General features: G+C 37.7%; 1 protein-coding gene across 4 annotated transcripts in view; it reads left to right on the top strand.

Annotated features, from left to right (window-relative positions):
- The window catches only part of LOC147149794 (protein diaphanous homolog 3-like), a 76,329-nt gene that overhangs the window by 28,008 nt on the left and 34,255 nt on the right, over positions 1-14,066 (top strand). For all 4 annotated transcript variants that reach the window (XM_086026594.1, XM_086026595.1, XM_086026593.1 and 1 more), the window contains 7 exons: positions 196-291; positions 1,062-1,156; positions 1,701-1,802; positions 4,019-4,258; positions 7,087-7,216; positions 11,128-11,253; positions 13,025-13,188. In XM_086026594.1, coding sequence (XP_085882720.1) covers positions 196-291; positions 1,062-1,156; positions 1,701-1,802; positions 4,019-4,258; positions 7,087-7,216; positions 11,128-11,253; positions 13,025-13,188 — 953 coding nt within the window. The remainder of the gene's footprint in view (positions 1-195; positions 292-1,061; positions 1,157-1,700; positions 1,803-4,018; positions 4,259-7,086; positions 7,217-11,127; positions 11,254-13,024; positions 13,189-14,066) is intronic.

Below are 14,066 nucleotides of genomic sequence, written 5' to 3'. Positions count from 1 at the left end.
CCTTATGAAATTGCATGCCTGTGGATAATCACTACATCATGCACACTTCATATGTCTGAACCAGGGAATAAAGATAATATAATAAACCTTAATTGGTTAGTAATTTGCATATGTCAGTAATAAAATAAACATATAGGTGTGCAATTATTCACTGCATTCATAGATGACAATTTCCTGTTTTTATGTTTTCATCAGCCAAAAGAGAAGAGGAGGATCTCGATGATATAAAAGCTATTAAGAAGCGAATTAAAGAGCTGAAGGTGCTTGATCCCAAGATTGCGCAGAATCTATGTAAGTATTTTTTTTCTACTCACTCCTCTCTTTCCCCTCCTTATATTTTTACATTTATGTATTGTATACTATACTGTATATGCTGTAGTGTGAGCATTCAGTTATACATGACTATATATATCTCTCTGCATGAACGTGGTTATTGAATCATTTACAGTACAGTACATCATCAATGGTTTCTGTAGCAACTGAGTTACAAAAGGCCTGACTTTAGATTCCTTTATAAGTATGTGCTATTTGTGGTGCATGTTGCATTTACATTCTATAGTATAATCACATTGGTCTTTTTTTTTTAATTTCTCCTCTACTTTGTGTGCGCATGCATGCATTCTCAGTCTTAGAATAACTGTTTTAAGACCTAGAGAATGAATAAGAATCCAGTTGAATATTTACCACCTCATTGTCATATGTCAAGGGGAGCTTTTATTAAAGAATATAAATATGACAATATAACAAGGGAGTCTAATGTAGGGCTCCAGCTATTAAATATTTCAGTATTCAAGTATCCTACTGAAAATTCTATTGAATAATTGTGTATTCGGATACATTTTATTTTTAGTGTTTGCCTTGGGTCCCACATGACTAGCTATGGCCCTGAGCTGAGCCTGCGACATTGCCAGCTGGCTGACACATCCAATTTATACGTCGCACATAACAGCAACTTAAGTAAAACCGGGTCATATTAGTTAGTAGTTATATACCATAATACGGTATGTGACATTTTTCACGGCAGTTCTCAATTTCATTTTCATTTCTTTGTTTCTCTGCAGCCATTTTCCTGGGTTCTTTCCGCATGCCTTACAAAGAAATCCGTCAGATGATATTGGAGGTTGATGAAGAGCAGCTAACTGAACCAATGATTCAGGTAGGGTTAGTTTGGGATAATATTTTGCTTGACATTGAATTGTAGTGCTCTTTTTAACTAGATGGCATCTACACTCAGGAAAAAATGAGACAAATCACACCTCTTGTGCTGGCAGGGGTGCTTGTTTATTCGGCCGGCCGGGTGGGCCAAGATACAGATTAATCTGGCTTTGAGCGGCCAACAAAATTGCATGAAACCCCATTTTCAGTGACGTGCAATTTTTTTCTTTTTTACGTTTTTCAGAGGCAGCAGGCTGGTTATGTTTTCTGGCAGAAATGCACTAGTGTCAGACTTTTGAGATGGAAAGACAGAAAAAGAACAAAGCATGAGAGTGAATATCATATGTTCCAGAAAACCAGAGCACTACTTTTGTTTGGAGATGTTTGGAAAAGTGAATATGTAACATCACCACCTTGCTAGGCACTATACTGTGTTAAAAACATCAAAGATCCTGACTCTCCACAAACCTTTTTTTGTCTTGCTGTTTTCTTCTCATCTTTACTCACCATCCACATTTATTCAGATTTCCCTCTTCTCATTGTAGAACCTTGTGAAGCACTTGCCTGAGCAGGAGCAGCTGAATGCTTTGGCCAAGTACAAGACTGACTATCCAAATTTGTCAGAGCCGGAGCAGTTTGGGGTTATAGTGAGTGTCCATCTCCATCTTTCTATACTTAATCAAAACAAATGCATTTTCAACATCACATCTGTAGTGACTGAGGGTCACTTTGCACCAGGATGATCTACTGAAAACAGACTTTTTTTTTTCCCGGTGCACTTTTCAAAAGGTCTCTGTCCGTGCAGACATTTTTAAAATGATGGCAATTTGAGAAATGCAGTCACGTGCTGCCGCTGGCAGTAGGCAAGGCAGCTTTGTATGTATCGCGGCTTTCATACGCAAGGTAACTTCATGTGCTTCACATCCTGTAGTTACAAAAACAACATTTAAAGGCAAAATAAATTAAGACATTTAAAAACAGAATGATTTAAGACATTTAAAAGCAAATTAGATTAAAAATTACTAAAAGAACGTACAGCGCAAGAGCATGATTTTGCTCTAGAAGTAGTAGTAGTAAATGGACACCATAGCAACGAAGTTTGATCAATCTCGTTATCTTGCACAGTATACACTCAAAAACAGCACTGTGTTCTGTCATTCATGAATGAATGTGACATACTTGTGCATGCGCAGATCGTATAATTCTTTTCAATTGATTGTTTTTAATTGAAAAGCTGCCACTTGTAAACAGCCACCGACTGTCACAAGGCTTACTTTTTATGCCCCTTTTCATGGAAATTTTTTTGTATCATTACTTCATAAAACGAAGAGATGTTGTTTTCTTTAAACTTATCTTAAATGTACATTAGGATTTCATTGTTTCTTAACTCAGTGGTAACACACAGCTGCACTTTCAAATTAATATTGTCATTCACAGCTCTTTAACATTCAGTCTCTTTGAGTCTTAAGTGACACCTGGAATACTTCCCTAATTTATGCAACAAAAACAAAAGCAACACTGCTGCTGCTGTCTAATTTTTCTGCTTCAATTTCTTAAAGACTTTTCAAAGGAGAAATTTGCATGAGGAGTGTAGAACTTTTTGAGTATGCCATGACTCCTGCAAGCAGCACAGTTACTACCAAAATAAATAAACTGAAAAACATATTTTCATTTGTTTAACTACCCAATAGGGACAATTTAATTACTGAAAAAAATAATTGGGGGAATTGATCGATTGTCAGCGTTGTCTTCATTTACAATACAAGTTCTTTCAGTCTAATTGAGAATTTCAATCACAATTTCAAACATGCATTTTTATTATTTTATTTTGCACTTGATATTTGCACAACTGATTTTATGACCGATAGTGGTGATACTTAAATACTGTTTGCTTCGAAAATGTCTTTATAATACTAGTATTACTGAACACAGATTCCCATGTTAGTAATAATCAAAACATATTTAAACTTTATATTATGAACTGTAGATGTCTACGTGGCGAAACAAGTATATATTATAATATCTACTTGTTGGAGTTGATAATTGGACTTGGCTTCAGTTTCGTAATATCCATATTTACTAGTATGCATAGCCCCCACTCGTGTGTAGTGACAACTCATGACTGGCAGCGTTTTGGATTAGTCTTTCATCTGGGATTTAGATTGTTGTTGACACTTCACGCAGACACATTTTACAAGTTGCCAAAACATTTTCTCCCAAATATGTTCATATACAGTGCTTGATAGTAAGTATCGTAATTTAGTTATGTTTTATACTCCAGTATTTCTTCAATTCTTTTTTAAAAAAAAAATTCTTTTCGAAAGAAATTATTTTGCAGATACACACATACATACTCATTAACTGACTGGTATAGTCATTTGATGACTTTGCGGTATCTATAATTACACTGGATGGAACATCAAACAGCACAGCCAGCTGTTATTTTAACACAAGTAGAAGCGGAGCACCTCCCTCCAACCCAAAACTTATCCAAATCACCGTTGTGTCCAGGTCTTGGGGCCCAACGCAATATTTTCCAATTTGCTTTAATTGTGTGAAAGTGGTAATCCAAGGCAGCCTGTTGTGTATATTCCATTCACCTTCCCTATATGGACACTAACTCCATAATTAACTTAACAGTCCCAAATCGAATCAATGCCAGCATCCATTACACATGCCTAGCAACACTTTTGAGCATGATGGTAACCGTTTTCTTTCTCAAATTAAACTTGCTTTGTGAGAATGCACCTAGAGTGGGTGTTGGTTATTTTAGGGAGATTCATATTATTTATTTAACCCTATTTTCGGTCACCACCTTTTCTTTTTTTTTAATTTCCTCTCCCATCTTTGTGTCATCTCCTAGATGAGCAGTGTAAAGCGACTTCGTCCACGACTCAACCATATCCTCTTTCGACTGCAGTTTGAGGAGCAGGTAAACAATCTGCGTCCAGATATTCTGGCTGTAAATGCTGCTTGCGATGAAGTCAAGACAAGCCGCTCCTTCGGCCGCTTGCTGGAACTTGTGTTGCTGCTGGGCAATTACCTGAACGCAGGTTCCCGAAATGCCCAGTCATTTGGCTTTGACCTCAGCTCCCTCTGCAAGGTGAGCATTGACCTTTCTGTCCAAACTTTATTTGACAAAGCAACATGTGCTAATTGAGATTGAAGCACTTTTAGGGTGCACTGTCATTTTCATTCATCGTAAGCCAATCAAAATCATTGAGCTAAGTCAAACGCAGGGTCAATATAGTCCAACGACTTCTTTAGAATTGTATTTCTGGCCTTTGTCTATATCATTTACTGTAGATGCATCTTTACTGCACTTGCATTGGCACATATCTGATATGTGTCGGATTTTTATCCACTTTGACAAACAGGTGGATTCTTATTTTTTTCTGTTTACGCTGTTGTGACGCATATCTGCAGAGCGCAAACAATAGGAGTTGTCCCTTTAACCATGCAGTATAAATCCACTCTTGGATTCTTAATTGTTATTTTACAGCAGCTTATTCATCAGGATTGGTTTTTGGGACAGCTGGGTCACAAACTTTAATTCTGGGGAAAAAGGGAGGAAAAAAACACAACGCCAGTCACATATGTAAATCAGTCATTTGTTTGCAAAAAAATATGCTCTTTGCAATGCAGCAATGAAATAAAATCAGGAAATAGCGACCTACAAGATTAAAACCAGTAGAGCTAAACAACAAAACCATGCAGGTGGCGATTGTGAATCATCTCAAATTGATACTGCCCCTCACCAGTCCGATCCCAAGTCTATTTTTTTTTTGTTGAGGATAAATATATCGGTTGAAATCCCTCCAAAGTGCTGAAAAAATGTAAATGGAGAATGTTCATGAATGTGCTAGTACATAATTCATCAACATAATCTATCCTTAGTCATGTACGTGGACATCGTTGTACTATCCTTGCTTCATGTGGCAAGGACTTGGCAAACACCTGTGCATTTTACATAGGATGAAGACAGAACAGTCCCTTTTTCTGCATGATAGTGATGATGACAGAGAGCAGAGTGTAATTCTTGGCTAGGAGACTCATCCATCTTTAGCTGCATAACTACCAAAGCAGTCATTCATCACTGACAAAATTCTGCCTGTTAAACTTGTGCTTTCAATATTACGTTCCGATAAATAACATTTATTGTATGTGTCTACTTGATGAATTAGTTGAACAGTGGTACAATGAACGGATATTTTTTTTTCTTTTTGAAATGTTGAAAAGATGATGTTTCAGTGCACATTTTGTTTGATTGTAATCACCCTTGTGCCGGGGTCAAGGTAGGAGCTGATATGAAAGGCCAATTGCTGTATTATGTACTATTACTATAAAATCTAACATTACCCTTAAAGTTGTACTTCTTATTCCACAGCAGGCTGTGCAGAAAAGAAAATGTTGAGATTGTCAACTGTGATACATATACTGTAAATGAATTAAAGTGGAAGTCAACCCAAACATAATTTTTCCTGAATATGTTCTATGCAGGTCCACTAGGTGAAACAAGGCATTCTGATTAATGTTGCGTTTGTGGAATATGAGAAAAACACACATTTTTAGCCATCTCAGGGGGCGGCCATTTTGTCACTTCTGTCGACTGAAAATGACATCACAGTTGCTCAGGGCTCAGATAACGACCAATCATGTTTCAGCTTCAGAAAACAGATGAGCTGTGATTGGTCGTTACCTGAGCCCTGAGCAACTGTGATGTCGTTTTTCACTCAACAGAAGTGACAAAATGGCCGCCCCTTGAGCTGGTTTAAAGCATGTGCATTTTAATGCTTAATTCATATCCCAAAAACACAATATTAATCAAAATGCCTTGTCTCAACTAGTGGGCCTGCATACAACATATTCTTGGAAAAAAATGTTTGGGTTGACTTCCGCTTTAAGGATTTTTCTGTGATAATTTAAGATGTAGAATGAAACAAGAAAATGTTGAATTACATAATTTTGGGGGGGGTAATGTTAATTATCCAGAGCTGCCAACTGTTACTGATTATCCGTATTTTTTTACGGAACTCACCGAACGCTATCTCGTTACGCCCAAACTCTGATTGTTCCAGATATTAGAAAAAAAAAAAGTCATTGGACACATTGCTCAAAAAGTTTGAAAACAAGCAAAAATACTTGGTAGATGTCTGTGTCTGTCTGGCAACACGCTAATTGCAGATTAGGGCTGAAACGAGCCCTCGAGTAATTTGAGTGCCTCATTTAAAAAAAAATGGTCGACACATTTTTTTGTACAGTGTCCAGTCAAGCCAGTCGCAGCAACAATTGTAACTGCTATGCATGACACTAAAACGCAGCCAACTTCAAAATAAACCTTACCTTAACAAGACGTCAATGCCTTGGTCAGCTTTTATTTTGAAGTTGTTCCCGGCAGCGTGTCGTGGCGTAACGGCTGGCTTGACTTTGTTTTGGGTGTTTATATTGACAACATAATGTCGTCCTGAAACTTTCAATTGACTTAATTACACCGTCATTGTATTGTACAGTGTCTGTTACTGCACACTTTGATGCTGACAGACAGGGCCGCCTTTACCAACAGGCTTACCTGGGCTAGTAGCCCAGGGGCCTACAAAAGTCGAGGGCCTATCAGAGTTAAAAAAAAAAAAAAATTCTGTCAATCACTTCCAAAGTGGGATAGGGGCTTTAGAGTTGGGGAGTGGGGGTCTATAGTTCATGGTTAGTCCCGGGACCTATGAGTAAGTAAAGGCAGGCCTGCTGACAGCCTGAAGTAATTGCCCTTCCTACTGATCACTTTCTAACTAACCAGATTTACACAAGCCCAACATGTTGCTCCACATTTTGAGTTGCTCTTGCCTTGCCCTAGGTGGAAAAGGTAATTGTCATCCACCTGTGTTTGTATGTAACAATTTTATATATATATTCTTTGTGGCTCTGTGCTTTCAACAGCTAAAGGATACTAAGTCAGGTGACCAGAAGACCACATTGCTCCACTTCCTAGCGCAAATATGTGAAGAGGAATTTCCAGATGTGATCAAATTTGTTGAGGACCTTAAACATGTGGACCGAGCAAGCAGGGGTAATCATCATGCAAATTCACACTTGACCCACATTAATTGTTCCATTTTGAAATTTTTATAATCATTTGAAAAAACAAAAGGCACTGCACTTTACATAAAGAGTCAAGTGCTGTGCCTGCTACTAATTCATGTAATTTTTGACTCTTCTTGAGCATAGTTCGAATAAGCCTTCTGCGCAAATAGATCCATCTATCTATCCATGCATGGTCACGGGTATGCTGGTGCCTATCCCAGCTAACTTGGGGCGAGAGGTAGTGTAGAACCTGGACTGGTTGCCAGCGTGTCACAGAGCATAAGCACATACACATGTTTTAATTTATGTTGTTGCAACATCTTTGCCATTTTATGGATAAAAAAAAGTATACTCCGTATAGTTTCCCTTTTGGGCGTATAAATAAAAACAAACCCATCTGTCCTACCTGTTATGCCATGAAAACACACATACCTAAACTCTGGCGGCAGTGATTAGCTTACTATGAAATTGTACTTTAGTCTGTCACCCCTAGCTCTCACTGTCGGTAATGGTAACAGCATTGTTACCTTTGATTTAATAATTAATTAGATTACCCGTTATTGAAAATCACCTAGTCACACCAATGTTTAGTGACTCAAAAAATGTTTATTTTGGGGGGAAAAAATCCTGAAATATAATGATTTTGGATATGTGAGGATTTTCTCAGACAGCAACATTTTTAATAACTAGCGTGTGCAAGACTGCCGCCCTACAACTAACCCTAACCCTTTGTGAATTGGTGCTTTATAAGTAAGTTAGTGGACATCACACTTCGTGTAATACAACAAAGTGACTGCAATCAGCGGTGTGTCTTTGCTCCTCTCCATTATACAATGTATTGTTTAAGGCGGAAGTGTACTACGTGTTTTAAAGGACTGTTCAAATGTAGATACTCATTTTAAACATATTATGATGACGTGTTTTTCATTGTTGGCACTGACTAAAAGCTAGTGCATTTTGCTGCTTAACCTATATTCAACAGACGCAAAATTAATCAGAATGCCGTGTTTCAACTAGTGGGCCTGCTGGGAACATATTCTTGAAAAAAATATGTTTGGGTTGACGTCCGCTTCAAGAGAAGAAGGAGCAGGCAGCGACACACCAAACACTAGCTAAATTTTTGCTCATGGTAATTTGGGTTGGGTACAAAAAAATGCTTGATTAAATAAAATGGCTTCCTACAATCACTAGCCATGAAGGAAAGAGAACTTTTTGTATTATCATTCAAGTTGTTTTCTGAAAAATGGCCAAAAATTATTAATTGTTAAAGTATTAAAGTAATGATCATATCTTTATTCAGAAGTTGTCACTGATGATGCGGCAAAGTGGCTTCAGTTCCCACTCAGTGACAGTGTGAGTGTGAATGGTTGTCTGTCTCTATAGTATCCTGCAATTGACTATTGACCAGTCCTTGATGTAATCTGCCTTTCAGATGTCAGACTTTATTGGCTCATGTTCCCCGGCACCCAGAATAGGAAGAAACAGTTTCAAAAATGGATGGACGAATGTTAAAAATTAAAAATAATTTGCTATTTTTACCTGACAGCAATGATACATTAGTTTTATGTCCCTTGTTAAGAGAGCTATATAGAGTTAGAAGTTAATTATTCAAATTGCACAGAAACTATCATTGGGATCTCTCAGGCTTTATTGTTCATCAATGCTCTGTGTTTTTGTACTCATCCAAAAAGTCAGGAAGGTTAATTTAATTATTTGTTAATAGTAACTATAGCTGGATATTCCATCAGCAAAAACTCATTATGATCTTGACAGTACAGAGAAAACACTGGGCTGGGAAAGCGGTGTTAAACTCTTAACCTCAAAATACATTTTTCTGAAGCAGATGATAAGCAGTAAATAAAATGTTTCCACCAAAAAAATGACAAAAAGGCCTACCTGTACAACTGGTGATAAAAGGGGGAGAGAGTTTTTGTATGTGTGTATATATATAGGTGTATATATATATACACATATATATATTTATATATATGTATGTGTGTATATATACACATATACACATTTGTATGTGTGTGTGTGTATATATATATCTATATATAGATATAGATATATATATATACACACACAAGTATGTTTGCTGTCTTAGTGTTTTCCGTCTGAAAGCATCATTGCATTTTCAGTCCCTTAATTCCCTCACACAAAATGATCCACTGTTTCATGGACAGAGTGCTGTGTGTTGTTGTGCCCTGTGTAAGAGAATTTGGAGATGTGTGCTACTCATTCTTATTTATCGCACAGCAGGTTGGCAGAGCAGTAAAGAGGTGTCAATAGGGGATTTGACCTCCGCAAATTTAGCAATTTTTATTCCTTTAAAACGTTCTACATCTGGAAGCAATCTCTCTGCCACATTGCCATTCAGACCCCAGCTCTCATAAAATCACTCTGGCTTGTACACACAGAAGTAAAATTAAGGGAAATTTGGTAACACTGACTTACTATGCCTCATAGGTTTGTGGCACCAGATGTGTTAATATATAGGTAGTATTTAATATATTGTTGTATGCTGTCCTATTTGCGTGGTTCTCAAAAAGGTTGGACCAAAAGTGTGACCTGAGAGCCCAAAAATAAACATGTTCAAAACCAGGTTAAATTGATATATGCTTTAAATCAAACCCTACTGAGGTGTACTCTGAATAAAAAGATAGCTCATTCAACCCTTTGCTGAGATTGAGTTTTGAGATTGTTGAATGTTATGGTACTCCATTGTTTCATATTGGAGTGCTTGGTACCTGAGACCAAGCCAGAGCTGTGACTCTCGTCCAGATAAATTGTTCGGATAACAGACGAAATTATTTTTACTTGTGAACAGCTTCAATACCTTCATACAAATATATTCAGCTGAAAATTTTTTACAAATGACCAATGTGCATTGAAAATTTACTCTGAATAGTGACTATTATTATAACATTGGTCGGCATTTACGTAGCATTACTTTGGAGTGACGGTAGATCCCTTCTAATGATCAGTTTTCACTTCACAAAATACATAATACCTGCAGCTGAATTGTGTGCCGTTAAAATCTTGGTGAAGTGCAAGAATGCACTAAAGAAATGGTACATGCAAATAGCATGAAAAAAATATCAATCTATTTTATTGAATGTGCTTGACCAATAAAAAGGACCCCACACTTGACTCATAGCTTACTCGGTCATTATAGAATAACAAATAAATAAAAAACTCATTTAAAAAAAATAATAATAATATCGTATTTTGCAGTGAACACATTGAACTTCCGACTCAACTTACTAAAGTGGTTCCACTAGAAGTACAGTAAATTACAGCAGTAGATCGTGAGTGCCACCTTGTGAAAACAATGGAAAACATCAACAGGTGAACGAACATCACCTATATTTTTTCCTGGAAACCTATTATCAAATTACACACAATGTGGGACTCGATTAAACGCTATTGTGTTGCATTGACATCTGCCAGTTTATTCGTAGCCTAACAACTGTTTTTGAAGATTTTGAATATTTATGGTATAATGGGCTCTTATTGTTATTGCATGGGTGTGTTGTCATGTCACGAAGAGGAAGTGCTATTTTTCACCACTTCCTCCAACTCACCGGATTCAAATGATCTTATCAGCAAGCTTTATAGAAGCCTGGTAACGATCCTGATCATTTGAATCAGGTGTGTTGGAAGAGGGAGACATGTAAAACAGGCTGGAAAGGGGCTCTCAAGGACCGGACTTAAGCACCCCTGGTTTAGACCCACAAAATAGTAATAGTGCAAATAGTGCATTTGATTTTGTTTTTCTTTTAATCATTGTGTTGTCCTTTCTGCTTCTTTTTCCTGCAATTTTGTTGACATGGTGATATGTGTTTTTTGTGCTTTTCTGAATCTGCATGCGCCTGAATGCATGTTGGTATGTGTTAGTGTCTGCAGAGAATTTGGAAAAGAGCCTCAGGCAGATGGAGAGGCAGCTGTTGCAGTTGGAGAGAGACCTTGAGACTTTCTCATCCCCTGATGACCCCAGTGACATGTTTGTCAATAAAATGGCTATATCCTTTTAACTCATGTACCATGTACATTGCATGCTCAATCGATTTTTCTTAGATATATTGTGGTGCCTGGAGATTCAAGTGACCCAAATTATGAGTATTTCAAGGTACGAGCCATTCATTGAGAGATTTTGTTTATTTTATTTTTTTGTATGATGGCAAGTGACTCAACTGACTTCACGACAAACGTCAGTTTGACAGGTGTAATTGGTAAATATTCTTCAAAAAACAGGCTTCAAGCTGTTTATTTCCAATCTTAGCTGAAGGTTACTGTCAAACAACCACTTAGCCTCTGCTACTTTAATGCTAACATACAATGCAAAACTCCAGGCACGCAGTCTAACAATTAGCATCTATTTGGCAGTGTTGTTACCCAATGAATTTCTAGACAACAACAACAGCACATGTAGCCAGATAATATAACCAGAGATATACATGAAGATATTGGTCTGCCTCTTGTTTGGTGCTTATTTTTGTTTTCCCGAGCCACCAACCTCATGGATGAACTTGAATGAACACCTGGGCCCAGTAGGACCCACGGGCCATATTCGGCCAATTTAGAAAATGTCTGTGTTTCTTATATTATTATTTTTATTATTGTTATTCACTGGCGAGTTACATGCTGGCCTAAGGCTGTGATGTCAGGCTGTTTATAGAGCTTATGCAGCTAAGTTGTTAGGCCCTTGCAGCATGGATATGTGAACAGGGTGTCTATGGATTCTTTAAAAAAAATCTTAGTTTCAGAATAAAGGCCTTAATTATCTTATACCTATACTGTATCTGCCTTTCAAAGGTCTTGCAAATACTAAATTGGCAGATTTCTAAAGTAGTATTTAGCATTTCAATGTAATGGAAAGCGGAGCTGAGCAGAACTGTCATCATTTGGTTGCGTGGGCGATTTTCCCTGATAATGATTAAGGAGCTTCAACTTGGAACGGCTAATAGGAGATTTTTGATTGTTGCTTAAAATGCATCTTGGACATGTTTTTATACATTATGTTAATACGATTGCTTGCTCACGTACAGTATGTATTTCCTAATTGTAACAACATATCGTTTATTTACAAAAGTAGCACCTTATCAAAGCAGTACAATACAAAAAAAAAAGGCAGAGTACCAAATTGGTGATTATCCTCAACAACCGCTCCTCACATGGCCCCTTAGGGAAAGGAATTATCTTAATATTTTGTAGTCAATAGACTTTTATGTAGGATTTTAGGTAGCCCTCAATTAGACATGTCAATTTCTGGTTTGGACCACTTGTTGTGAGCAAACTGCTCCGGTTACCTCAGGTTTGATGTTTTCCTTGTCCACAATAACTGTGTCAACTCCTTAATCATATAGTCAATGGGATTTAGATCAGGACAGTTGTCCAATGTTTTGTTCCCTGCCAATCTCCAGTGTTGTCTTGTGGGTTTTTCCTTTTGTAATGAAAGTTTACCAACAATTTTGATAATTTGTGCAAAAATCCCCAGCCAGATTTCGGTGTGGCTGAATCTAATCATTTAACTGGCCTAAAAGGTGCATTTTTGTTTCTACTAACTGCAAATTTGATCTTCTAGTTTTACATTTTAAATATGTTACTGGAAGTCGCCAAAGCCCTAACGCCCCTGCCCTTGGCCCCACCCCTAGGTAACTCTAATGAACATTACATAAGTTAATCCTGACCTTTCATTTTGAGTGTTGTAGGTGAATTAATGCACATGTTCTTCCACTGCTAATATGCTGAATGCCTAATGAATTTGTGCCGGACCTTGACCAACACCCTCACAGCTTCAGCAAGGTGGCACGTGAGCAGTATGACAAGCTGGTGACCATGCAAAGCAGCATGGAGACGCTTTACCTGAATCTTTTGGAGTATTTTGCTGTTGATCCAAAGAAAACATCGGTGGAGGAGCTCTTCACTGATCTCAGCAACTTCCGTACCATGTTCACAGTGAGTATGCTGGGCTGCATTATGTCCACTTTCACAGGATGTTCACAATTCACAGAACAACAGAGCCCCAGCTTATTAAATGGTTTGTGGAAACAGCTGGAGCAAACTTCAAAATGAATTGGTGACTGTTTGGAAACTATGACAACAGGTTACCCGTTGTACTCGTAGGTTGTAAATGCCATATCCTGATAAAAAAAATAAAAAAAATCTGGGGTTGCTTACCGTGATGCCAAAGGCATACGAATTATAAGAATGTATTGGGTCAAGTACAGATTCTAGCTTGCTAAATTTGTAGGCACATTAATAACAATCTTAATTTTGAGAGCATTTGTTAATGCTGCACTAGAGGTGGGCGATATATATCATCATCGTCAATCTTGCTTTCATGATGTGTAATTTTACATTAGCGAGTATTAATACTGCCTCTAAAAGCATAACGACTCCAGTCAGTCGACGTCTGCAAAGTATGAGGAAATGCTGAAAATTAGGCTGCATTGACGGCAGAGGAGGACGAAGTGATGATCATTCGCCGAATCAGCGGGCAGGACCCGGTCACGTGACTCTGTCTGCACTGCAGCTGAGCTGTTTCAAATATGAAGAAGTGTCGAGCGGGGATTCATAGCGAGGCGCGAGTCCACGTCGTCTGTAGTCTGTAAATGGTTTGGGGTTAAAAAATTGGAATTTAGCCGTTCAGACTGTCATAAAAAAATCAGGTCACGCATGGGCAAAAAAATCTGATCTGGGTCGCATTTGCCTGCGGTGTTAACTTAGCCTAAGTCAGATAGAAGTGAGATTTAATAAACACAGAACTATTGTTATAGTTCCATGTCCCATTGCTTTTTTCAATACATATTTATATTTACAATGTTATCATAGGG

The sequence above is a fragment of the Filicampus tigris genome, chromosome 3 (assembly GCF_054856515.1).
Source record: "Filicampus tigris isolate MCC_2025a chromosome 3, RoL_Ftig_1.0, whole genome shotgun sequence".
Classification (NCBI taxonomy): Eukaryota; Metazoa; Chordata; class Actinopteri; order Syngnathiformes; family Syngnathidae; genus Filicampus; species Filicampus tigris.
The sequence above is the reverse complement of the archived record's forward strand: the minus strand, read 5'-3'. Positions and strand labels throughout refer to the sequence as shown.